The sequence below is a fragment of the Gouania willdenowi genome, chromosome 10, assembly GCF_900634775.1.
Source record: "Gouania willdenowi chromosome 10, fGouWil2.1, whole genome shotgun sequence".
In the NCBI taxonomy this organism is placed as follows: domain Eukaryota; kingdom Metazoa; phylum Chordata; class Actinopteri; order Blenniiformes; family Gobiesocidae; genus Gouania; species Gouania willdenowi.
In genome coordinates, this window is record NC_041053.1 from 37,016,533 (window position 1) to 37,044,113 (window position 27,581).

The following is a 27,581-nucleotide window of genomic DNA, read 5'->3' on the forward strand; positions in this document are numbered from 1 at the left end:
CAATTTTTGCTGATTTCATTTTGGGGGCAGCAGAAAATTAGACTGTGGGCCACATGTGGCCCCTGGGCCGCCAGTTGCCTATGTCTGCTTTACAGCAATGGAAAGGATTTCCAAGCCAGCAGATCAATCAGTGAGCTAACTGTAGCTATTTGTTTGAAGTCAAATTACAACATGAATGAATCAGGAATAGTTCAGAGTACTTCTCCTTATTTCCACATTAATGAAGTTGAAGAAAAGCAGATCAGAGATCAGTTCCGGTTTCAATGAGAAATAGCGAGTCTGGCCAGTCCAAGACAGGTCTTGACAACTACAACCCTCCAGCTAAGATCAATAACTTATGGATATTCCAGTTATGTCTACTTTCTGATAAAACCCTTCAATCTACAAGGTCTATTTTTCTTTTCTACATCATCCTTCATTTGATATTTTGTTTTGTTAAAAAAAAGCTTTTCTTATCGGCAAGACAAGAAATTCCAACAAAGCTTCTCCCTGGAGCTCTCATCCAATGAGAAATTGATTAGCTATCACTCAAAGTAAAAAGGGAATTACAAAGAATAGTATGTTTTTTTTTCCTGCTCATAGCCTCTGCTGCTGAGATACTGATTACCCATATTATTGAGCGCTGAGAGAGAGGAGATGGTCCGACTGGACAAGGCACATGAAAAAGGCTGATTAAGACTGTTTTTGACCAGATAAGCATGGATTCAAATGCCATTAGGTGTGATTAGGTTCCAACCGATGTTTTGATTTATTAGCATTGGCTTGGTACCAGAGGTAAAAGTAATGGATTACAAGTATTCACGTTACTGTAATTGAGTTGCTTCTGTGGGTACTTGTACTTTTTTGAGTGTATTTTCAAATCAGTCATTTTCCTTGTATTTAAGTACGTTTTAAAAGTAAAAGTAAATTTCTTACATTTCTAGACCCAAATGTTACTCAGTAAATTATTATTTTTTGTGATTATTTTTTATTAACGTTTCATGGTGTCATTGAACATAATCCATATGTTCGTAGTTGCGCAGTTTCTGATCAAAGCCCTGCCACTTTCTATGGTTCAGGTTGGGGTTTCTATGTTATGTTGTTACGTGCATGGCACTGTTTTAGAGATCATAAATGTTGCTATACTTAGCGCCAATTAATTCAATTTAAAATAAATACAATTCTCCGGTTTTATTTTATTTTTTAAATAGTTGTACATTTTGACAAACCTTTTATTTTATACAGATATCTTTGTGGAAAATAAATGAAGATTTGGTGTTTTCCTTTTTAGGTTTATACAAGATAAGTTTACTCAATGCAAGGGAAACACAACGTGTGGCTCTTTATGTCTTAATTTGAATTAGAATTCCCCCAGAGAACCTTAAAAGGGTCGAAAGTTTTAAACCCCTTTATACCTATTTTGCAACTTCCTTTGTCCCATTTATGCCCTTTTTCAAAAAGTTCTGACACTATTCTTGGACTTAGCTACCGTTCCTAAAAGATTTTGGCCACTTTTCATCCAAATAAGATAAGCTCAATAAAAATTAAATTTTTTACTATTGTTTACCACATTTTGCTCATTTAAGCTACCCTTTGCCATTATATACCACCTGGTTCCTCTTTATTTGCCCATTTTTTGGCCACTCTTTACTTTTGGCCCATTTTACACTCCTTTGTCATGTTTTTACCACTTTTGGACCATTTTTGGTCACCTGTTACCATGTCTGCCTCCACTCGCTCGCCAAAAAAACAAAAAAAACGTTGCCGACCAGACCGACCCAGTTTGGGTCGACTCGCTGGTATGCCAGATGGCCAGTCCACACTTGGTGGGGGGTAAAAGTATCTAGTGACTTTTACTTTGAGTACTATGTAATTGAGCTACTTTATGTATGACTTACTCGTACTTGTGCTTGAGTAGAATTTCAATCAAGTAACAGAACTTCTTCTTGAGTAGAATATATGAATACTCTTTGCACCTCTGTTTGTTACAGAGTCAGTTTGTGAGTTGGCTTTTGTATCGCTGGAAAAATCACACAAAAAATCTGAAGTTTTAGTACCTGTAGCGACACTTCTCTTCAACTCAAAGCCCAACGCTTCAGTGGGAGAACATCAACAACAGCAACACCTTTGCACACTTTGCAAGTGCTGCTTCACAATCTCTGTGCATGAAAAACTACAAAGAGTTTCCTATATGTTTGTATGTGGCTCCACAAACAAAACCTCGCCCTTCTGGGAAACTTCTTTTTCACAGTTAACAAGCACACGTAGAAACTCTGTAGAATCAATGCAGAGGCGATGTTTTATAATATAACAACAACGCTGACTTGTGAGTGTTTCTGTGGCCGGATCCTGTAACCCAACACAAGCTAAAGGAGTGTCAGGAGCTTTTACTTCACTGATACCTCACATTACAAGAGGGAAAAAGGCTGTGTTCCAGGGGAGTGAGAATAATTGGTGTGTTTATACAATCAATGTGGAGAGCAGTCAGCCCACTCTGGGGAAATACTGTATGAGCATTACCACCTGGTGTTGTCACTAAACTGAGCTATGCATTTCAGACAGAGCTCCATGACTACGCTTATACTGGGTGCTTTACTCCAATGCTTACCTAATGTTGAATTCCCATTTTGCAAAACCATAATCATTACCTACATCAGACATTAGTAACCCTCGGTCTATTTTTGCGTGGCCCCCAAAGTCACCACACAAAATGAAAAAATAAATAAATACACAAAGCAGCACAAAAAAATTAAAAGCTATTTTCTAGATTTAATTAAATGTTTTACCTTAACATATTGACCTTTGATCATATTGTAATTCGAAGTGTTCTGATTCAACCTCTTCTCCTTCTCTTGGCCCTATATAAGACCTTTAGCAATGCACGAGCATAACATAACTTTTTAGCCAATCAGAGATCTTTTTACAAAGTGCTCCATGGGCTATAACACAAGAAAAAGTCCCTATATTTGTCACTAGTCTCTATTGAGAAAACAGGGAGGGGAGGGAAAGGGGAGCGTGGTTGTTTCTATACAAGTCTCACAATTCTACACACTGCAGCTTTAAATTATTGTTTATTTCAGAATAAATTTGTTTCTCTTTGTGGGATTTATTTAATTTAGTAGTTTGCTGGGTAAATTCTACATGCTGATGTCACCAGGTGATACTTCATTAGCGGAGCAGGTATATTGGGGGGGGGGGGGGGCGATTGGCACCGGGAAGGTAAATGTTTTTTTACCTGGAACTTTGAGTGACATGAGAAAACGCCAATTTGTCAGAACTTTTGTAAGGGAATAAACTAAAGAAAACCAACATTGCTTGGACATTGACTTTTTGACCCACATCATCAACACTGATTTGTTTTCATCTTTTTATTCGCAGTTTGTGTTGTGACATTTCTGAGCGCACACTAAAAATCCTCATCCTCATCGTGTAGAGAAGATTGGGAACACTCCTGCTGTGTTTCATGTTTGCTCCTGGGTTTTACTCCCACGTGGTTTCAACAGCATCATCATTATTTTTCCATGACACGATTCTAATGCCGACACTACAGCAAAGCCTTCATTTCACATTGCGTGCAGTTTAGGCACAAACACCATCATGTCAAATAATTATGTGTTGGTTGGTTTCATTCAGTACCAATGACTCACATATGTGTTACTGCTGCTTGACTTTGTTCCATACAAACATAACATCCAAGTATTTTAGATGATCTTTTTTTCATACATAAAGAATATCAAATATTGGTCCTTTAAATTAGAGCAAGTTTCCATTGTAAGTGGTAAAAAGGGTTCAAAGTGTCAATATTGGCTTAAAAGTGGTAAAAAAAACTGTCGAAACAATTAGTTTAAACTGGCAAATAATGGGCATGACAAATCATTGATGTGAATAAATTGGCAAAAATAAGCATGCAATATGGGGAAAATAAGTTAAAATTGACAATAATGGGTCAACATATGCGATGTTGGTGAAAGTGATGGAACGGGTTTATAAGTGCCAAAGATGTCTTGAAATTGGAAAAATGTGCAGAAAAGCCATTGAAGTTGGAGAGGTGACAGAAATGAAAGTAATGTAGCAAAAATGCATTAAATCAAGAAAACATATGGCAAGAAAAAGTGATGAAAATAGGTTAAAAATTTGAGTTTCATGTAGTTTCAGAAAAAGGGTAAAAATAAACAAAAATGGGTTTAAATTGCTCAGAAAATATCTATCTATTAAAGCAAGGACCATCTGTCTGTCTGTTTGTGGAGCGCATATCTCCCTGACGCAGTGTCTGTTCGTTTTTTTATTGGACTTATTTGATGATTACTTTTCAACACATTTATTCTCATTTTATTTTGAAATCACAGCAGACTCGACATGGGTTACACCGGATGAAGGGTTAGACCGGAGGGGGTGGGGGCCTTCTGAGCAGCAGCACTCACACTGATATACCAGCAAAGAATTCAAGTCTCACTTATTTGGTCCATTTTGAGTACTGCCCAATCATCGGCTGTCAATCATTGTCATAAATGACGCCAAATCCCTGTTTTTCAACCTCAAATAATTTATTTAAAACAAACTTCACAGAAAAATTATCACTGCAAAGTTTAGGTTTGAAAAAAATGTATGTGACAAATATTTTAACTTTACAGTTTCACCCACATCCCATCCTTATCATTGAGGAGGCGGGGCTAATGACCTATACTGCAGCCAGTCAGCAGGGGGAGCTCTAAAAAAAAGTTTAACTTCCCCGGAAGCTTGTCTCCTCCATTCTTTTTATGATCTATGATTTCAACCCGATGTGAGTCACAAAATGAGCGCATGCGTGCTGCACCTTAACACCTACAATAAACAGCATTAACTATAATATCACACACACACACACACACACACACACACACACACACACACACACACACACACACACACACGTGATAAGCACACCTGCACTAACAAATGTTGAATGCTAAATAAATATTTTTATTTGTACTAATTTATGTGTCTTTTATCTGATTCTTCCAAAACCGCCACATTGGTGCAAACTTTATTTTTCAATTTATCATGTGCACGTTCCATAGATCATACATATACCCCTTTATAACCAGTGTTTGGAATAACGGCGTTTAAAATAACGGCGTTTTTTTTCATGAATGGGGTAATCTAACTAGTTACTTTTTACGCCGTTACGACGCCGTTATCGTTACTGAGCGTTAAATGCAGTGCGTTACATGCACTGATTGAATAAACTGTGATCCGAAAGCATCCCCGGCTTCTTACTCAGCTGTAGTGAGGAGGTGGGTAAAAACAAGGGGAGCGATTATGATTGGCTAAGGCGGCGTCATGTTCCATGGTAGCCAATCAGAGCTAGTGTTTTTACTCATGTGCCAGCACACACACACACACACACACACACACACTAACTACAGATTTGATGAAGCAGCAGTGATGGTGAGCGTGGAGCAATCTGATGAAAAGTTGGCATTTTTAAGGTGACGATACAAACACTACTTTAAATTAATTGTGGTCAAAGACAAGAACGTGCATGTGAAGTGTTCATTATATCCAGGAGTGAAGACTTTGTAGACATCCGTTGTAAGCAACTCAAACGACACACGCATCTAAAAAATGTGAATTCTTTGACATATAGCAACTTTTTTTTTTTAACAGTAACACAAATAGTTACTTTCCTTGGTAATGAGTTACTTTTATTATAGAGTCATTCAGTTACTGTACAGTCTGTACAGCTCTTTGTACAGCCAACCTTCAAACATATACTCATTTGGCCATAATTGACAACTTTACTTAAGCTCCCACTATATGAATACATACTCCAACAGGCACTGTACTAGTTAATAATAATTACTTAAAAGCATCTGGCTCCTGACCACAAGGTTGAGAGCCTCTGCTTTAAAATAAAGCTTATTGAACATATACCTACTTTACTGTGTAAGCACTGCTATTGATTTAGTTTCCTGTTCAGTATACAGTATGTTTGCTAGAAAAAAAATTAGACAAATGGTTTTTAAATTCTTGATGTTTTTCAATACTTCACATATAGCAGATGCAGTTGGAAACCACTTTAGATCGCTAAAATCTGTTTGCGCGCCAACTGGACTCATAATGGCCTGCTGCAACATAAACAAGATAAACGTTTATCAGGAAGCTGGGGGGCCACAAACGCTCTTACCTTTGTAGAAACACTCCTCGCTGTGCATGATGGTAATCCTGTGGCCTTTGAGACACGAGGCCCGGTGAAGCTCACAATGGTTCTGGTACAGCTTCCCGTCTGAGCCACAGACCGGTTTGTAGCGTGGTTTGCAGTAATCCAAGCACCTGCACTCCCCTTGGTCCGTGTCATGGTTTACCACACAATGACGTCCCAAGCCACAATACTTGTGTTCACATGGACCTGGAGAGGTGGAGTGTCCCCAAAAACCTGGCAAGGACATGAGAAAAAGCAGATTGTGTTTTATTGTTGTGTGAATACAACCTGTGATTTATCGCAACAGAAAAAAGGGCAAGAATTCATAATATACCTTGTCATATTCAAAAAGTACTCAACTTTTATATTAATACCTTGTAATGCATCATTCTCAACTGTGTTTTATGACCAAACCTCACGTTCAAATAAGGAGCCAGAACTTAAACTAAAGAAAAACCTCAAGTTCAATAAAAATAAATGAAAATATAGAGCAGCTTATTGTTGAGATAATAAAGAATAACACACCAAAGCTACAGAACATAAGGAATAATAACAGGAAAACTGTCAATGCTCGTTTGACTGTTTTAATTTCGTGACTAGACTGAAGTTTTTTATCTCTAAATTCCAGTAAACCTAAAATCACCATTTAAAAAAAAAAGGGAAAAAATATATTAAAAAATATAGAAAATCTTCTTTCCTTCTTGTTCATTTTTAAAATTTTTTTTTTTTTTCGGACTTAATCCAATTTTGGGTCCCAACCCACAAGTTGAGAACCTCTGTTGTAATAGAATTATACAGTATCATACAGTGTTTTTCAACCACTGGATCATCTGGAATTCAAATGGGGTTGCCTGAATTGTCTAGTAGTTGATAAAAACATAACACCAATTGAAAATATATATTTTTAAATATTATTTTTCAAATTAAAACATAACACACATTCTTAAACACATATTATATGCTTTCACTTTCTCCAATGTAAATATAAAATGCAGTATAAAAATAAATGAGCTGGCCCATCTAACCCTGGCTAATTTTAACACATTACAACAAACATGGGGGTTAGGAACCACTGATATAATAGATGAGACAGGAGCTATCCTAGCCTTATTTGTAAGTTTGTCTAACCTGACAAGGCAACTTTAATTAGAGCTGAAGATCTTTACCCGAACCCAACAGGGCCAGACAAGCTAGGTTCAATTTGTCCTTAATGTCTATATTTTACACAGGCTCAGGTCAGGCTTCATATGTCATCTATTTATGTCAGGGTTGTACTGGGTATCGTCCTGTGTGGCCGGTCTGGTCTGCTACATTTTTTTTTTTTTTTTTTGAAGAGCGAGTGGAGGCGGATATGTTAACAAGTGGCCAAAAATGGTCCAAATGTGGCAAAAATGTGGCAAGAAAACAGTGAAAAGTGACTAAAATGAGTGAAAAGCAGTCAACAGTTGCCAAAAAATGGGGAAATAAAGAGCAACCAGGTGGTAATCATTGGCAAAGTGTCACTTTAATGAGCAAAATGTGGTAAACGATAGTGAAAAACGTCAAAAAATGTGGAACAAAAAGAGGCAAAATGTAGGGAGTAAATGAAACAAGTGGTATTTATTGGGGAAAAGTGAGCTTATTTGGATGAAAAGTGGCCCACAAATTCAAGAAAGGATAAAAATTGGATAAAAGTGTCAAAATAAACTGGCAAAAATGGACAAAAAATTGAAAAAAGGGGATATTTATTGGCTTAAGGTGGCCAAAGTCTGAAAAAAGTGTGAGAACTTTTTTAAAAAGGACCAAAAATGGGACAAAAAGAGTTGCAAAATAGTCAATAGATAAAAGGGGTTAAAATGTCTCCCTTTTAAGGTGTTCTGGGGGAATATTAATTAGAATTAAGTCATAAAAGCTGCATGTTGAGTGTCACTGACTTAATAACGGCTTACTGTAATGGGCTGGTCAGGACAGAAAATGCTAGTATTTTTGTCCCAGTCCACCCCTGTAATAAAGTACAGACTGAATAAAAACAGAAAAAGGCTTGTGAGCTTGTGCAAATGACTTTTATATTAAATATATGGTAATATATAACTTGTTTGGTTGTTTGTTAGTTTTGCCTTTTATAAAATTGGACTTTCTCACCTTTTCAGAGGAGAAAAGCACTTTGGGGTGAACAAGGTGAGGATGTTTTAAAAGCAGTGGAGCTTAACAAATTCAACCTGACCCTCCACCTTGGCCAAGTGTGCTTCTTCTGAAGTTCTTCCATGACATTTCTTTTTCAGTTTATAACAGAAGGGCAGAGGCAGCGGAAGCTGTTTGTGTTTTCAAACACAAAGAAATGTCAAAAGTGGGAAAATCCAAACTCACCTAGTTAAGTGGTTAGGGAGCGAAGGGGTTTTAAATTGATTCAAAAAATGTGTAAAAGCACTTGTGAGAAAAGCATCCTTGACCATTTGAAAGATGACAATCAGAGTAAACTCAAAGTTCAACCAAGTTCACTGACCACACCATGAAGGAGTCTTAATGTGACCCATTGTGATTATTTGTATTTATTTAGGGTTTCCTGATCGTATTATATCAGTCTGCATTTAAAATCCTGATATAAGCTCATAATTAGTTTTTATTGACTTTATTAAGGGTTCATATTCTATTCATATGCTTATTTTTAAGATTTTTTGCTCTTAAAAAATAGATTTTCTTGTTTTTGTTAGATTTATCGAGGGTCTTTTATTTTGTTTCTTATGTATTTTATTCAGTTGTAAAATATTAAATTGAATTAGAATTTTATTTCGGCAGTTTTCAGAAAAACAAAAAAACAAAAAAACAGAACAAACGACACTCATTTGCCCAGTTAATCAGGTGTAGGTTGAAGTAAATAATTATACATACCTGTACCCCATCACAAAAACAAAACAACGCTCTCCAGATAATATTTTAAAAAAAAAGCATTATTATAATAATTAGGAAACTAATGTTACTAGTTTTACAATACACATTCAATACATATTCTGCACAAAGTTCTATATGTACAGTTTATACACGCACAGCAAAGATACAATGTATACATATACATTCACACATTTACATACATACATATATACAGTACATAAACATGCTTGTACATAATATTAATAATACACGATTAAATATTTACTCCACAAATTTCATCAATTATATTCTAAATGATAAATATAGTGTGGCAAAATTTAAATTAATTTTCTATATCACAATATATGCTATTTACTACACAAATGTCAACAATTAGATTTTAAATATAAAATATATAACATATAATATTAATATTGAAGTGTACTGTATGTAACCCATTGGTTAAAAATAAAATGCAACATATGACACTGACATGATACTGATACCAACAGTTTAAAATTTTGCTTTTAAATCGTATTTCTTAAGGTTTTTGTTACTTTAAAAAAAAAAAAAAAAAAAAAAACTTTTTCTTAACTTTAAAAAGATTATTATGTATATATATATATATATATATATATATATATATAAATAGAGAAAATATATATAAAATAATGATAACTCCATAAAAAAAAAATAATAATAAATTAAAAAAATATATGTATATATATATAACAATAATAATAATTAAAATAAATAAATACATAAAGATAATAACACTAAAATAAAAACATGGATAGGTATATATAGACACGTATGTGTATGTATGTTTGTATGTATGCTACATATTGGCTTAGATTTTGGTAAACACTTTTTGGCACGTACTCTCTCACAGGACACTCTCTACCCTCATGTCAACTCACTCGTCTCGAACCCCTCACTCTTTTTTTTCTTTCACACTCACTCAACACCCACAACACCCCCCACCTCCTATACCTCCTATAATTACCCCTTGCTCCTTTTACTCTTTTGATATTGGTTGTTGTCATTGTATGTTTGTGCTTTTCACTAACCTATTCAATCCAGTCCTTTACCCCGTGGTGCTATCGCATGATAAATATGTCTCCTCTTCTTTATTTCCTTGCATCCAAGCTTTTTACAACACAGTGCACAAATGCTCACAGATTCTCACTTATGCTCACACCTGTATGGACTAACACTCACCTCATTCTATGTATCAGTTTACAGTAACTTCTTGGAATGTGCGTGGCATTCGCTCACAGGCTAAAAAGATTAAGATATTTGACTATGTATCAAGATTAAATGCAGACATTGTCTTCTTTCAAGAAACTCACTTACTTAAATCAGAAGAAAAATCCCTGACAGATTCAAATTTTAACAAGATATATAATTCATGTTTCAATTCCAGACAAAGAGGAGTCTCGGTTCTTCTCAACAAAAAGTTACCCGTTAACATAATCAACTCCGTCATAGACCCAGAGGGTAGATATATTATTATCAAAGTAGTAATCTATAATAAATGTTTCACAATTCTTAATCTATATGCCCCCAATAATGATGACCCTGATTTTTTCCATAGAATTTTCTCAGAGCTTTCAGACCTTTCTGCAGACTCGTCTCTAATCATCGGAGGTGACTTCAATCTGGCGCTCAACACATCATTGGACAGATCTAGTAAGTGCTCAAATACAAAACCATCTCGATCTGCTAAAGTATTAATGGATTACATGGAAGATCTTGGAATAGGAGATGTATGGAGACTGAATAACCCAACTAAAAAAGAATATACCTTCTTCTCCCCCGTGCATAAATCCTTCTCCCGAATTGACTTTTTTCTTTCAAATAATTCCATCGTACATAAGATGTCATCTAAAATACATCCTATAATTATTAGCGATCATGCCCCAATATCCCTCACCCTGCAGTGTGACTCTAATCAGAAAGTATCCTCTCTATGGCGCTTTAACACTTCATTACTTAATGACAGTAAATTTGAAAAAATTATAAGAAAAGAATGGGAGGACTTTCTATTGACAAACGACTCCCCGGAAATATCACCGTCCTTACTCTGGGAAACTGGCAAGGCTGTCATTAGAGGGAAGATTATATCATACTCTTCTTTTAAGAAAAAACAGGAACAGATAGCAGAAAAAACACTTGAAGAAAAGATCAAAGAACTTACGGAAGAATACGCAGCTAACCCTTCTGAACTTTTATGGGAAAAACTCCAAAATACAAAACTTAATCTGAATATCATCTTATCTAAAAAAACCGACTTCATTTTGCAACAATTACGATACAAAAACTTTGACTACAATAATAAATCAGGCAAATATTTAGCAAATCAGCTCAAACATAATAAAGAAAATTCCTTTATAGCAGCAATTTCTGATAACGCAGGTCAAACTTTAAACTTACCTCAGGACATTAATAACATCTTTCATGATTATTATCAAAACTTATACTCATCAAATTTAAACCCTGACCCTGAAGATATTAAAACCTTTCTTAATAAACTAAACCTACCACAGCTCACTATAGATCAGAAAACCACCTTAGACTCACCATTAACCTTACAAGAATTACAAAATGCTTTAGATAGCATGTCAACAGGCAAAGCACCAGGTCCAGATGGGATCCCTGCTGAATTCCTTAAACATTTCTGGTCAATGCTGGCTCCACTATTTTTCAGAGTAGTAACAGAGATCAAAAATAAAGGGCATGTAGGAGGTCACATGAATACAGCGAACATTAAATTGTTACTTAAACCAGACAAAAACCCCATATTACCCTCAAGCTATCGTCCCATCTCACTTATTAACACAGACTTAAAAATTATTTCCAAAGCACTCACATCCAGGTTAGAGAAAGTAGTACAGTCAATTATACACCAAGACCAGACAGGTTTTATTAAAAATAGACACTCCACAGACAATGTGAGAAGACTGTTTAATGTGATCAACATGGCACAGAACTCTAAAAAGAAAACAATAATCTTGTCACTCGATGCAGAAAAAGCATTTGATAGAGTAAACTGGTCATTCCTCCTAACTGTCCTTGGCAAATTTGGCTTCGGAGAATCATTCATACAATGGATCTCCACCCTGTACAATAAACCTAAGGCCTCAGTAACCACAAACAAAATAACATCCCAAAGCTTCACACTGCAGAGGGGAACCAGACAAGGCTGTCCACTCTCACCTTTGCTTTTTGCAATATTCGTTGAACCTCTCGCAGCAGCTGTACGTCAGAACTCTGTTATTAAAGGAATCCACTCATCCATCTCAGAACACAAAATTAATCTCTACGCGGATGACATTTTACTCTATTTGGAAGAACCGCAATCCTCTTTAGAGGAAGTATTTAATCTAATAAACAGCTTCTCTAAATTATCAGACTATTCCATTAACTGGACAAAATCATCAATCCTCCCTTTGACAAAAAACTCTTGGAATCCTGAACACCAAAATCCACAACACCCCTCCACCACAAATACAATTAAATATCTAGGCTTAAATATATCACCAAACTTAAATGAATTAATTAAACTAAATCATGATCCGATGTTGGACAAAGTCACAGAAGATCTGCGGAGATGGAACAATCTCCCCATCTCACTACTTGGCAGGATAGCCTCAGTTAAAATGAAAATCTTACCAAAAATAAACTACTTGTTCTCAATGATACCACTGAAACCACCAAAACAATGGTTTCAAAGATTAGATTCTACAACTACAAAATTCTATACTAGAAATAAAAAACCTAAAATAAGCCTTTCTACCCTTCAAAAAAACAAAGACGAGGGTGGTTTAGAAGCCCCTAATTTCATGCATTATTACTTAGCAAACCAAATACTATATTTAACAGAATGGCTAAATCCAAAAGAATACTACAACACCTGGCTAGAAATAGAACAGTTAGACTGCAAACACATTAAACTCTCTGATCTCCCTTTTATCACTGCGACCCTCAAACATCACAACTGCTTTAAAAACCCACTAATTGCCTCCACACTGACTGCATGGTGGAAAGCCCTGGACATCACAAATAGCCAATTAAAAACTAGTATACTCTCTCCAATCTGGCACAACCCCGACTTTAAAAATAAAAAAACACCACTCTATCTGAAGACATGGGAAGAGAGTGGAATCACTCATCTCCAAGACCTTTTTGAAAATGACAAGATCAGGTCATATAATAATCTAACCCAAGCATTCGATATAAATAAAAGTAACTTTCTACAGTACTTACAAGTAACAGAGACAATAAAGAAAACCACTCCACTAGACTTAACTACGTTACAACCTCCAGAACTGGCTATATATATGAAAAAAATCTCAACAAAATCAAAAAAACTCTCAAAAATATACAGAGCGCTTTCGAACACTAACTGTAATTACTTACCAATCGCGAAGTGGGAGGCCGAACTCTCAATCACCCCGAGCACTGATTTCTGGGCAGAAATTTGTTGTAATACTTTTAAGATGACAAAAAACACAAACCTTCAGCTAATTCAATACAAGGTCCTCCACAGATCCCACATTACCCAACAGAAAATGCATAAAATGGGCTTCTCAGCAACAGACATCTGCTCTCAGTGCACCCAGAATACAGCGGATTCCTATTTACATGCCTTATGGCTTTGCTCCCCAGTTCAACACTTTTGGATTCTAATCACTGAAAAACTGTCCTCCATTTTGGACTACAGAATTCCTTTATCTCCAAATCTTTGTTTGATTGGAGACCTGACAATGCTTCAACCTCCAGCAAACCAATCACAATCAATCCTTGCGGCACTAGCCATTGCAAAAAAAACAATATTACTAAATTGGAAAGACAAAAAATCCTTAAACATAAACCAATGGCAAAATCTCCTCACAGAATTTATTTCCATGGAAAAGATGTCTGCTCTCAGAAAACAAAAAAAAATAACGTGCTTTGAGGAGCGTTGGACTCCTTTTTTAATTGCATTAAATCTAAATTTTTAAAAGCCTGATGATCTAGCCTGCAAGCGACTGCCAGCACCACTCTTTACTAACGCACTAGCCCAACTGTAGGCCGGGGCCGCCTTGGGCCTCTGGGGTGGTCTTGGTCAGGGGGGCTGGGGTGGGTTGCCGGGGTGCCTTGTTGCCTCAGCACGGGTGTGCATTCCTTCTGGGTGTTCACGGGGTCCCGGGGCTGTTTGATTTGGCGCCGTTGCCCCTTGCATGCGCATCTGGCTGGTCTCTGGGGCTGGGGCCCTGCGTGCTCCCCTGCCGCTCCTTCCCCTTGCTCCCTGTCCCCCTGTCTCGTCCTCCCCCCTCCTCCTCCTTTGCTCTTGCGCCCGCCATCCTGTGGGGTTGGGTTTGGGGGGCTCCCGTTGGCCTGGGGCACTGGTGGGGGGGCTGTGGCTCCCGCCTGGGGGACGGGCGGTGCCGTGCCGGGTGGGTTGGCTCGGGGGTGGTCTCGTTGGGGGGCCTGGGGTGGTGGGGTCCTTGGCTCCGGTCCGGGGGGATCCGGGGTGGGGGTAGCTTTGGGGGTGGCTGCTGCCCGGGGTCGGCGATTGCCTCCTGGGTTGCTGGGTGGCGGGGTGTGGCTGTGGGTTGCTCCGTTGGCCCTTGCGGGTCCTTGGCTTGGCTCCCTGGGGCGCACCTTTGCTAGGGATGTCGCTTGCGCGGCGAGCCAGGCGGGGCCCCCTCGGGGGCTTTTTGTACGACCGCGATGGCCGGGGTGTGGACGTTATGGCTAGGGGGTGGGGTGAGGGGTGCTATGGGGCCTCCCCGGGGGTCGTATTGGGCGGGTGTGCGGGGGCGCGGCGCGTGGTTCCTGGCCCGGTGGATCCGCGTTGGGATTGGCTGGTCTGCTGGCTGGGTGCACCGGGCGCCGTGGGCGCGATTCCGGGCGGGGGTGCCCCGGGGGCGGATCCTTGGGCTACGTGTCCGGGGAGGTGCTCTCCGGCCATCTGCCCGGGGACCGGCCGCGGCTCGTGGCGGCGCTGCGCAGCCTTGGGCGGGGCGGGGCTGGTGGCCTTGGGCCCGCTGTTGTTCGGGGTGTGCTGGCGTCGGGGGGTGTCTCGTGCCGGTGTGTGGGTCGTCGGGGATTGCCTCCGTGGGGGGGGGGGGGGCTCTATTGGCGCCGTTGGTGTGGGGGGGCGGTTCCGGGCTGGGGGTGCTTCGGTACTCTGGCTTGCCGGTCCGTGGCTGGCGGGATGGCCCTGCTTGGCGGTGGATGGCGTCCTCTCTCGTCGGGGGGGCCGGGGCCGCCTCCCGGTGGAGAGTGTTGTATCGTGGCGCCGGGTGGGCCTGTGCTGGCCCTGGTGCGGGCATGGGCCTCCCCCCTGCTCGGCCGCTCCCCTTGGTGGCGGGGTGGCGTTGCTCCGGGCCGGCGGGCGGCGGGGGTCGCCCCCTGGGGCGCCGGGGGATGTTGTTGGTGCCTGGCTGTACCCGGGGGTGGGGGGTGTCGCCGTGCTCCGCGGGGCCGGCGCGGTCTGGGGGGTGCCGTGGGGGGGGGTCTCCGGCTGTGCTGTTCCGGGGCCCGCAGTGCCACTTGCCCGTCTGCGCCATCTACCCTCTCGCGTGGCCCGCCACGCGGACGGGCCCGGCTCACACTGGACAGGCCTCCTACATGTTCACTTCACCCCACTCCCAGCTGGTCTGGCTCACTCACTAAATGCACCACACACCAATACCCAACCCTTGGGGGGCTGGATGGTGGGGCTGGGGGTGGAGGGGCCCGCCACCTGTGTTACTATGTAGTGGCGTGGGGGCGGCCCTCCCACCTCTAGTTGCCCTACTAATCCCTCCAATTTTAATCGCATCTCAACATGTCACCCCCCGGAGGGTGTATCATCATTTACACCCTCCGGCCTATTACACCACATACACATAAATCCACAGAGGCTGGAGGGGGAGCACCGCTCCCCTCCATCCCCCTTCTTTTAATTACACCCCATACATTCACCAAACACACACATTCACACAGGGGATCGGGAAGTGCCTCTCCATTGGGGAATGGAGAGGCACCATAACAGGGTGGTGGGTTGGTACACATATTTGGGCCTCTCCGGTGGGGGCCTGGCCCCTCTGTTGGTGGCTGGGCCACTGCATAGAGTAAAAGCACATCAAGATGGTGCGGTCGGGCGTGGCGGTGGGTCTCGGGGGGGCTTTGCCGGGGTTTCTCCTTGCGGGGTCTTTCCGGGCTGTGTCGGCCGGGTGGGGCGCGGGGGTGCCTCTCCCCCTTGGGTGTGGCTTGGTGCTTGCTTTGTCTCCTGGTGGCCTTGGGGGCGGGCCCCGCGTGTGCGGGCCCGGGGCGGCCTGCCTCGCCGGTTTGGGGGGTGGGTGTGCTGGGGGGGTGCTGGTGTCCTCACCGGGGTTGGGGCAGGGTTGTTTGGCGCCTCGGGATGATGCTGTTTACTGGGGGGGCGGCGTTAGCTGTTCCGATGGTTGAGGTTGCTTTCGGCCGCCTGGTGGGTATGTCCTGCCATCTGCGGACTGGTGGGTGGGTCCGGGGCATCTTTGGCTGGGGGCTGCTGTCCCGCGCTGGATGTGTGCCGATGGGGTGCCTCCGTCCCCGCGGTGGGGGTCGCCGGTTGCTCGCGGGCCGGCGGGGGGCGCTGCCCCGTGGCTTGCGCTGTCCGGGGGGCGGCGGGCCCTGGGCTGCTGGCCTTGTGCCGTCTGGGGCTGTGCGGTCCTGCTGGGCTGTGGCCGGGACCTGGGCTGGGGTGGGGGGCGCGTCCCGGGGGGCTTGGCCCGGGGGCTTGCCCTTGGGGGGTCCTGGTCCCTGGGGGTACTCCTGGGGCCCGGGGTGCTTGGCCGGCTGGCCGGGCCGGTCCTGGCGGGGGTCTTCTGGGGCGGGTGGCGCGTGCCGCGCCCTTGCATACCTTCTGGTGCGGCCCCTGCTTGGGCAGTCCCCCGTGAGGCAGAGTGTCGGGGTGGGATTAGGGGGCCACATCCCGGCGGGGCGGTCTGGCTTGGCCTCTGGAGGGGGCCCTGGCTTTAAAGAACTGAAGCTCGTGGCGCGGGCGGCATCAGCATCTGGGGCGCCCGGGGGGGCTGGGTTGGGGTGCCTGGGGACTGGCGGGGGGACTCCCAGCGGCCCCCTGGTGCCTTATGCGGCTTGGGGTGTGGTCGTTCGCCCTGGGCGGGCTGCTCCTGGTGCTGCATCCATTCCGGGTCCTCCTGGCCTGGGGTCGGGTCCTTGCTGGCTCTGGGCTCACCGGCGGGTGCCCGCCGGCTGCCTGTTCGGCGTGGCTCTGGTCGTCTGCTGGGCGTGGGCTTTGGCTCCTCCGCTGGGGTCTCGGGCGGGGGGCTCTCTGGGCCCTCCCCTCGGGGGGCTGGGCGCGGGGGTGTGGGTGGTGGTGGGGGGGTGGGGGGCTGGGGGGGCCTGGGGGTTGGGGGTTGGAGTCGGTGGCGTGGTGCGCTTGGTCCTTGGCTCCTTGGGGGCTTTTCGGGTGTGTATGGGGGGGGCAATGGCAGCCTCTCGGCTTGGGACCTTGGGGGCGTTCGGGGGGCTGCTTGGCCGTGGGGTGGTCGCCGGGGGCCCCTAGATCTCTCGCTCTTTCTGCTGGCCCGACTGCTTCTTCGGGCCCGGGGGCGGCTCATGGGTTTTGCAGTAGCGGCTCTTGGAATCACATTTGTCATGGACGCACTGGCCTCGGGCTGTGGGATAACACTCATACTGGGCTCAACCATAGACACGTTGTTCCCAAATACCTGTTTTATGTAACTTCCACTCACTTCCTCCTCTGCTCACAGCCACCACCATTATTCCTAAGCCGCACACTGGTCACCAGACTGGCTTGATAACACAACAATAAGCACAATATACACAACCACAATTTCACATCACATCACTTGAAACTTATTGATTATTCCCCACCCATTCGTTTTCCTATCTTGTATCCCTCCTCCCTGTTAACTCCCCCCCCCCCACCCCCCTCACCCTGGTGTAACACTGCCCTCTCTCTTTTACATCCTCCCTTTAATAAAGTATTTACCCTTCCCTAGGGAGGGCTGGTGATGGTCACAATTATGCAATGAAATAAACTCATTTATTTAATTGCAATAATAAAATATGCATTGCTGTTAAAAGATTGCACTTCTTGTAGTGTTAACCTTCAACAGCATGTGCAAACAAGGTGAAAAAAAAAAAAAAAAAAAAAAAAAAAAAATAAAAAGATTATTCAATGTTTTTTAATAGTCTGTTTTAATGTTTTTAAATCTTGGATTGCTTTATTTCACCTATAAAATCTGTCTAAAAGTTACAATTTAATCATCTCAACAGACTGATTTTAACCTTATTTTGGAAGTTTAAGTGTATTGTAATATTTCAATATTTGCGTATTGAGTGAGACAAAAACAAAGAGATAATTGTTTGTGTTCCGGACACACAATGAGTAGCATGGTACTTCTTTTTTTTCTTTTTTTTAAACAAGTCTAAGACAAAAATCTCTTTCTATAGGCTTAGTGACACTGATTATTGGTATATTCATTTAAAAGTTGCAGCATTATGGATTGAATAGCTAAAGATAATCAGCATCTTTATCAAAGAAAAGAGTCATTATCTCGTACGGTGACAGAGGAACGAACGCAGCTCTGTAGAAACAGTGATTTGCAGCTCACTTATGTTCAATCCCATTCGTACATCAAAGTGTTGCTCAGCATTTATTCTGAATACGAGTGCCTGACTCAACTGTAAAAGTGTCACGGAGAGACAGAAAAATATCCCAGAGCGAGCAGCTAGCCATGCGCTAACTGTACTCACACCACACATAATCTGTTTAACTACCAACCCATAAATATTGACTAGAGCGTGGTTCTTTACTGCATTCATTACAACACACGGTGCGTTTGGCTCAGAGAAGGAGCGTTTGCAGGGAACGCACAATGAATAACACGTGTTTACAGACATCCTGAGCTGATGCTATAGCAATGCTTTAAGGACATGACTCGACACAACAGTCTGCAGTTGGTTAGAGTCTGAATCCGTGTACTGTTCATTCTTTGGTTATTCTGTTTTAAAACCAAGTCAAAATAACAAATAAATGGTATGGTTATTTTGTTTTATTGACTTAAAAGCAAAACATAAATACAGCAGAATCAAAAACCAGACAAGCAGCGTTTTTCTGTTTCTCTGTTCCGAGATCTGCTCATTTGACCTGAACAGATCTTTGTTAATCTGTGTACCCTTCGTTCTTTGGTTATTTCGTTTTAAAACCAAATGAAAATACCAAGTAAACAGTGTGGTTATTTTTCTTTTACTGACTTAAAACCAAAACAGAAATACCAATTGATTGATTCATCCATGAAGCTCTCGTCTTAGTTTCCCTGTAAATGTCCAAATATCACACAAACAGAAAATTCAATTTTAAAACAGAAAAACACTGCTTGTCTGGTTTTTTACTTTTCTGTATTTCTGTTTTGGTTTTAACCATTTTACAGTTCTATGTACAGTACTACACATATGTAGTTAACAGTTGTTAAAATATGTTTTCCCACATAAAATTCGTCATCAAAGTGCGAACGCGTCATCAAATTGGAGTGAGGTGTTTGGGCTCGCCTTGCAGTAATGCTGCGTTCACACCGGATGCGTTTACATACAAAGTCAATGGATAGATGTGTCCCAGAGGCAAAATGTTTCCTGTGCGGCGATGCGGTCCGATCCTAGCGCCAAGAACGGTAACCGTGCAAGAGTTTTTTTGTCATATTCGCACTTTCGTCTTTGTTGACGATGACGTCAGGCCGTCAACAAAGACACCGGTCCATGAAGTAGAAGCTGTGTGTGACCACCTGGAGCTGTATGACACGGCATAAAAGTTCTCTCTGTAGTGTTCATCTTTGATAGTCGGCACTGAGCTAGGATAGCATTAGCCGCTAATCACACTGGCTTTTTTCACTGGTGGTTTATGTTTCTGAGAGGAGAAAAATGAGCGCAGCTCCTCGCTTCAGCAGGCAGTGAAACTCACTGAGTTGAATGTGTTTCTGGTGGGCGGGGCTTCGCTTCAGACATGCGTATGAAGCGAACTGGGGACATTTTTTGATCCTGCGAAACGTTTAGTGCGGCAGACGCGTCCAGTGCCTCAGAAGACGCATTCGGTGTGAAAGCAGCATAAGAAAAGAGCAAATCACTGTCTAACAATTTAGGGAATTAACGAAAAAAACACTTTGGGCATGTGTATGAAGCCCAAAAAGCACTTTTATGATGTTTAAAACACAGAAAAGTCGATTTAGCTTAACATGGGCCCTTTAACTCATTAAAGCAACGATTCCTATCCACAGCATTTCAATCTTTACTCACACATTATTCTCTGTCCGTCACGGAGGCTTTGGACGAGACACCAGAGTGCACACTGTGACCTGATTGCAGCCAGTCAATTTGCTACTTTATTAATTCCCCACAGTGCCCAAGCATAACGATTATTCAGTGATTTTTTTTCGCCGCACAGCCGCGCGTTGCTTTGCCACCAGCGGGATCGACAAAAGGGCGTCATTGTTCGTTATCGACATGCACGTCCAATCGTCTGATCATCCACTGACATCAGAGACAAATGAGGAATGGTGACCACAGCCTTTCATTGATGACCCATCATTTGTCAAAGCATGTAAGACGCAATGTGACCCACTGGGTTTACTTTGACTGTGCACGTGTAATTAATTACTAATGAAAGCAATGGGTGCAAGTATTCTGCTCAATTAACTTTCTATGGTGAGGTATTTGTTTTCATGTAACTATTCATGCACTACAGTCAGTGTGGACAATGCCTAAAATGTGGTTTGTACATTTTGGGCTGTTCCGTTAATTTGAGTGTGATACACATAAAATATGTTTTTTTAAGCTGCTTTACCTACAACAGGGTGGGTTTAAAAACTTTATATATATATATATATATATATATATATATGTATTTTATTGAGTCATTCCATGACATTTCAAAAAAATTTGGACATCCCACGCACTTCGGTTTTAAAATTTTTTTTACTAATTGTTCCTTAATAATTCACGAGGCATACTGTACATTTTTAGTTTGATCAGATAAATACTTTTCCGTACCAATTATACCAATTATTCCCTGTTTATTCAATTGGAAACTGCAAACTTGAGATATGGACAAGTTAGTGTGGTGTTTATTGTATGTTGATTTTTGCTCATCCTTATTTTTCTTCCATTTTCAGCTTCCAGTATTTCAGGAACTACATCACACAGGAAACAGAAATTTGATATAGTAATACAGTTCCACCTCCTCTTTTAGAACATATAAAAAGGTCTGCTATACATCCTATCTGGTGGGCATGCCAGCCCCTCAAAATTGGAAAAAGGTTTGTCAGGCTTTAGGGCTAGAACCTTTCGTAAACACCTTAGCATATGCCTCAGCCCACTGTAATTTCATCAGCTTTGAGCTACAGTATGTACTTATACCGTTCACATCCATAATGATTTGTCACATATATGTTTTACTATTTTCATTGGCCCATAACTGCATGTGGAAATGAAAGAAAAAAAATGTGGCTTTTAATTTATAGTATAAAAATGACTCTTTCTTAGGATGTAAAACATTTTTTCTATATTTGACTTGTTCATTTTTATTTTGGACTCCAACTTTGGGTTATTTCACCACTTGTGGGTATGGGAAATCCTTTACATGTGGCCATTGTATATTTCTTCTGTGTCTTATAAATTGACACATACTTCCCTTATTCATCTGATCAAACTAAAAATGTACAGTGGGCCTATTGAATAATCACCAAACAAATGGTAAAAATTTCAGAATTTTTTTTAGACCAAAGTGCATGGGCCATTTGTGAAATGACACAGAATGACCCTTATATGTCATTTTCTCTGATTAAAAAAAAGAAAAAAAAAATAAATCTTCAAAATCACTCTCTGTAGAGTTTATGCTGAAATGCTGATTCTGACTGAGGGTACATAACATTTTACACAGCGTAAGCCATTTTGAAAATGTGTTTACACAGTTTGACATGTTGTAAATGTTGAAATCAGCAGGATCGCAGTGTGGAGAAAGGCTTCAGACACAAATAGGATATCTGCACAGCCATCTCATTAACAGTCAAATGAAAATGTGCGTGTAGGCAACACCAAGGTCCTGACAGATGTGACTGCAACAAGCATCACTTGAAGGGCATTGCACCCCGATGCATGCAAAATGAGGCGAGCGCCGTGCAGACGAAAAACAGAACCAACTTTGAGATTGCCAACATAATCAGACTGTCTATGCAGATGGATCAAAGCTCTACAAAAGGCCAAGTTTAGAGAGGAAAAATAAAAAAAAAACACCAACCGTAGTGTAATGGAAACTTCACTACACTTTGACATTTTGTGGCACTCGTGCTGAATCTAAATTCTCACCTTTACTAAAACCATTCACCTCTGCCATGTGGCCAGTTATCGGGGAGCAGAGAGGGCATTGCTGCCCCTATAATCTACGTTGTTGGACTTTTAAATGATTTGAATCCCTTTATTATTTCCTACCTGTGTCTAAATGAGTGATTTACAACTGCCATCAAGTGTGTTCCTCTATATAGCGTATTTCAGATAATATAGAACATCTATTGAGTGTTGTATGCTATTTCATGTAGAACATCATAACTAATAACACTGCTTAGTTTGAGCAACTTTACTATCTTCTTCGTTAAGTAACAAGAGGATGCTGAACATTTCAAGCAGCATTTTGGATTGAAGCAGTTCTTGTACAGTATTACAGCAAAAATGAAGCAGAAAGCAACATTAAACGATGCAGTGATGCAATTTTTTGTAGTCAACATTATCAATTATATTACTAATCCTTTTTGGATTATTGTTTGTGTTACATGTGGTTGGCACAAATCTCGAGACATTCTATATATTTAATTCTGTTTTAAATATATCTCCGCCCATGCATTTAGCCATAAAATTTAGCCAAGAATGGCCCCAAAGACCTTGTTCCTGGGGCCAAAATTGCTGTGTCACACGTTGTGTAAAACAAAACATAAAACTAACGTCACTATTCATTCGTCACAACTTGTGAAACACAATATTTTAAATTATATAACTCGTGTTAACAAGACAAAGTTGGCCTCGTCAGACAGTAATGTAACTACTGTGATTATTACACCAAAATATCCTGTTAGTACTGCTTTAAATAATTCATGATTAAATCAACAGCCTGATCTGGTTTAATTATAGGAAATCTGAGAGATATTTAGCAACCATAACTTTATATAACTCATCATCAGATATAAAACGAACAAGATTCAGCAGCAGTGGTTTATACTACAGTAAAAACAATATTCAAGTTATATTTGTGTGCTTTTTAAATGCCAAAATTGCCCCCATAATATTTTCTTAATATTGTTTCATGTCAGAGATTTTAGTTCTACTTCAGGTGTGCACTGATTTATTGTTTGATTAAGCATTTATTTAATGTATATATTATATTTGTACACTGAACAGTTTATTTTTATATATGTGTTTTTTTTTTTTTTTTTTTCCATAGTTTTGTTGAACTCTTCTTAAATGTTAAAAATTATCGAGATATAGTATTTAAATTTTGCCTTTTTTTCTAGTCATCATTTTGAATATGTAAAACAAACAATCATTAATTAGCAATATTGACTGATATGAAACATACCGTGATACATTTTTTTATTTATTGCCCAGCTACTGAATCCCCTGTAGCTTCCTTTTCCTATTGGGAATATTGGTCTGTTACTTCCAGTATCCCATGTTTTCCATGGAAACACCTGACACTCCTGAGGGAGAGGATTGGCTCTAGTAAACAACTGTATGCTCACTGCCCCACATTGATGTGAATGGGGGAAAAAGGGTTGAAGAAATGGACCAATAGAAGACAACTTCAGCATCTACTTAAATATATATTTATTCAACCTGTTGCCATGCAAAGAAATGACTTTAATGTATTCTCGGTTACAGCAGGTTACGGTCTACAATCATCTGGGTTCTCCAGCACGGTAACTGAATGAAACTGAGACATTGGCACAATCTTCAGTTCCCAAATGTCACCAATAATTAGTTGACAGTAGATTGCATATTGATATATTTATAGAAAAGGAAATGTACAGCATTTATTATTTTTACCCTATTGAAGTCATTTTTTCATAAGTACATTGACATTCAAGATGCATGAGTTGTTGGGTTTAAAATTACAAAAAAATTGTTATTTGCATGTGTATTAATGCATTCTGACTCGATATGAACGCTTATGATGTATACATGTTTTTCATAAACAGCAGTTAAAGTAAAAGGTGAGTGTGTGTGTGTGTATGTGTGTGTAGCCTTTATTCTCTTATTCTGAAAGTCTAAATAAAGATGTTGGTATTCAGTGGCTTCAGCATGAAATTTATAATGTGTTAATTAAGATTAATTATTTACAAAACTAATGGAATCCAATGACTGAGGGTTTGTTTTAAATGTAAGCCTGTTTGTTTTGGGCCAGGAACATTACCAGAATTCCCAGGGTTCTGAATGTACTGGAAATTTCACTTTTAATGTAAAACAAACATTATCAAGACAATAAAGGTGCTGGAATTTAAATAAAGTCTAAGAACTCTTGAATACAGACACATAGGCCCATTGTTAGACTGATGTTAAACAAACAATACCAATCTTTATAACAAAAAAAGATAAAGAAAAGAAAAGTAAAAAAAAAAAAAAAGATATGTGTCTGTCATTTAACTCAATCCATTTAATTAAAAAAACAAAAAAAAAATTGCCTTTCGTTGCAAATATAGTCCGTTAAAAGTAATTAATTGTATATTAATTTGTCAAAATTCCTCCAATTAATTAGCTTAATTTAGTTTTTAATCAAGTCCCATTCATAAGGTTTATACTGTATTTGTATGCAGAAAAAAATGGCTGAATTATTTTTAAATCCTTTAGAAATAAGGAAGGAATATGATTATCAACCACTGCACCATTACTGTTTCTTCCTTTTGTTTTTCTTCAGCTTCATAGCACCACTCCCACCCACCCACCCACACACCCACCCACCCACGGTGAACTGGGTTTCTTTCCTTCCTGTGAGGATTACCGATGAAGAACTGTCTGGACAGTGGATTTGCACCTCAGTCCTTTTGGTCCTTTGTGGCAAGGCTCCTGTAAATTGGTTTCTGAACCATATAAAGCTTGAGTTACGGGAAAAAAAATAAAAAAAATAAAAAATAGTTTTCCATTATTTTAACTTTGAAAAAAAAAAATCCTTTTATTTCACTATGTTTAGTTTTCCTTTGGTGATGAATTTAAAGTCATGCCCGAACCCATGTGTTCTGCCAAAGGGCACCATTCGTTAGGAAAATAAGCCTGAGGCGGTTTTTCTAACCTCCACATTTCCCTTTAAGATTTCTCTGATGAATTCAGACCTGAGCTGTTGTTTCGTAGAGCAAAGCTTTCTTTAATGGCCACAGGTATGAGTGGGAAACATGGGCATCACTTCACACTGCGCGCTATCACGGACTCGCACTGTTCCTGTGTTTTGAAGTGCACAGACGCAGGAACATTGCATAACTTTAGCGAATGTTCACATCATGTTCCGAATTTTAGTTCGTGAGCCCCAATATTAACATTGAAGAACAGTCGTGGAGACAGGGCCATCTATAAGGGGGAATAAAGGGGAGATATTTTTGGGGTCCATCAGGGGTCCCCAATCCTGGTCCTCAAGGGCCACTATGCAGCATGTTTTAGATGTTTCCCTCTTCCAACACACCTGATTGAAATGACCATGATCATTATCAGGCTTCTGCAGAGCTTGATGATGAGTTCATCATTTGAATCAGGTGTGTTGGAAGAGGGAAACATCTAAAACATGCTGGATAGTGGCCCTTGAGGACCAGGATTGGGGACCCCTGATCCATAAAGTCAGCAAAATGATGGTCCATTGTTGAATTAATCTGTGGTAACCACATTTATTTATTTACCCTAAAGATATCCAGTGTAATCCAGGAAGTTTTATATTATTTGCACCAAAATATATATGCTCATCTGAAATATATAAATCCTTGTTTTAATCAGAAATAAAATGGGTTAAAAGTGACCAGAAATGGTGGAAATGTTGTGAAATGGGATTTTACACAGAAAGTGGTTAAAAGTTGCAAAATAGGGGGGACAAAAACTGACAAAAAAGTTGTAAAAAAGGGTTCAAAGTGTCAATAATGGACCAATTACTATAGTAACAATAGTTTCAACTGGCAAATAATGTGCATGACAAATTGTGAATGTGGTTTAATTGGCAAAAAAAATCATGAAATATGACGAAAAGAGGCTAAAAGTGACAATAATGGGTCAACATATGTGACATTAGATGGGAAAAGTGATGGAAAGGATTTAAAAGTGATGGAAATATTGTGATAGTGGAAAAAATGTCCAGAAAAGGCATTGACATTTGATGGAGAAGTGGCAGAAATTGTAGCAAAAATGCATTAAAAGGAGCAAAAATATGGCAAGAAAAAGTGATGAAAATAGGTTAAAATGTGACAAGTTTGGTGTAGTAGCAGAAGAAAAGTAAAAATAAACAAAATTGGCTCAAAATGGGCTTCTCAGTTTCTTGAAAGGATCTGGTGACCTCCTTCCAGTGTCTTGTGGCCCCTAAAGGGGTCTTGACCCCAAGTTTGAGAACCCCTGGTTTAGAGGAAAGTGGCTTTAAAGGCCGGTTTCTTTCAGCCCTGAGCCACAAACCTGGAGAAAGTAAACATCATTGCTGAGGTTTTACACTTCCTCTGCTAATTGCTGCACCATGACAACACCTTTACTCCTGCCGACATAAACAACTCGAACATTTAATGGCGATCTATTTGTGGCACGAGAGCTTTTTCAACCCTTTTCGAACAGACTAACACGCTGCACTTTAAACATTTATGACTTTCCTTCCACCTCGATGAGTTTGTTTCATCCTCCCGTTAAATTGCAAGGAAAAGTCATGACGTTGAGACATGTCGTCATCTCCAACATTTTTATTTTAAGCCTTTTTTTTTCTTGCTTGGCACAGCCATGCTGTGTACCTATAAATTCCTGTGAGCCTGTTTTATCTTTGGCTCTCTTTTGTTTGACTTGATAAATTCAAAATAGTCTGAGTGTACGTGCACAGAGAATGAATCCTGAGTGTTGCTAATTAAGAGAAAAACCATTTTCTATTGTTGTCCAACCTGCTCATCTGAAACCACACCAACCTCTGGGAATTTCCTCTGTGAAAACTGTACAAAGGGCCAAGGGAGAGATAATCAACTGTTGTATACACAAGTGGTTCTCAACCTTTTCCACCCGCGACCCCCAAAATAAAGGTGCCAGAGAGCGGGGACCCCCACTGTACCTGAAGGTGGTGAAACACAGACATGAACATTGAAGAACAGTCATGTGGAGACAGGCCCATCTATAAGGGGGAATAAAAGGGAGAGATTTTTGAGGCCCATCTATAAAGTCAGTAAAATGATGGTCCATTGTTCTATGAATCTGTGATAACCACATTTATTTATTTATCTGAATAATATAGTATATAGTCATCTTTAAGATATAAATCCTTGTTTTACACAAAAAATGATTAAAAGTTGCAATATAGAGTGGCCAAAAAAGGACA

At 40.6% G+C, this 27,581-nt stretch overlaps 2 protein-coding genes across 2 annotated transcripts in view; both read right to left on the reverse strand.

The window, feature by feature from the left end:
• anxa5a (annexin A5a) overlaps nucleotides 1-27,581 on the reverse strand; it is a 1,189,405-nt gene that overhangs the window by 630,315 nt on the left and 531,509 nt on the right. The gene's annotated exons all lie outside the window — the stretch shown is intronic.
• The window catches only part of fstl5 (follistatin-like 5), a 266,604-nt gene that overhangs the window by 150,604 nt on the left and 88,419 nt on the right, over nucleotides 1-27,581 (reverse strand). Inside the window, exon 4 of the mRNA XM_028458956.1 lies at nucleotides 6,146-6,394. Coding sequence (XP_028314757.1) covers nucleotides 6,146-6,394 — 249 coding nt within the window. The remainder of the gene's footprint in view (nucleotides 1-6,145; nucleotides 6,395-27,581) is intronic.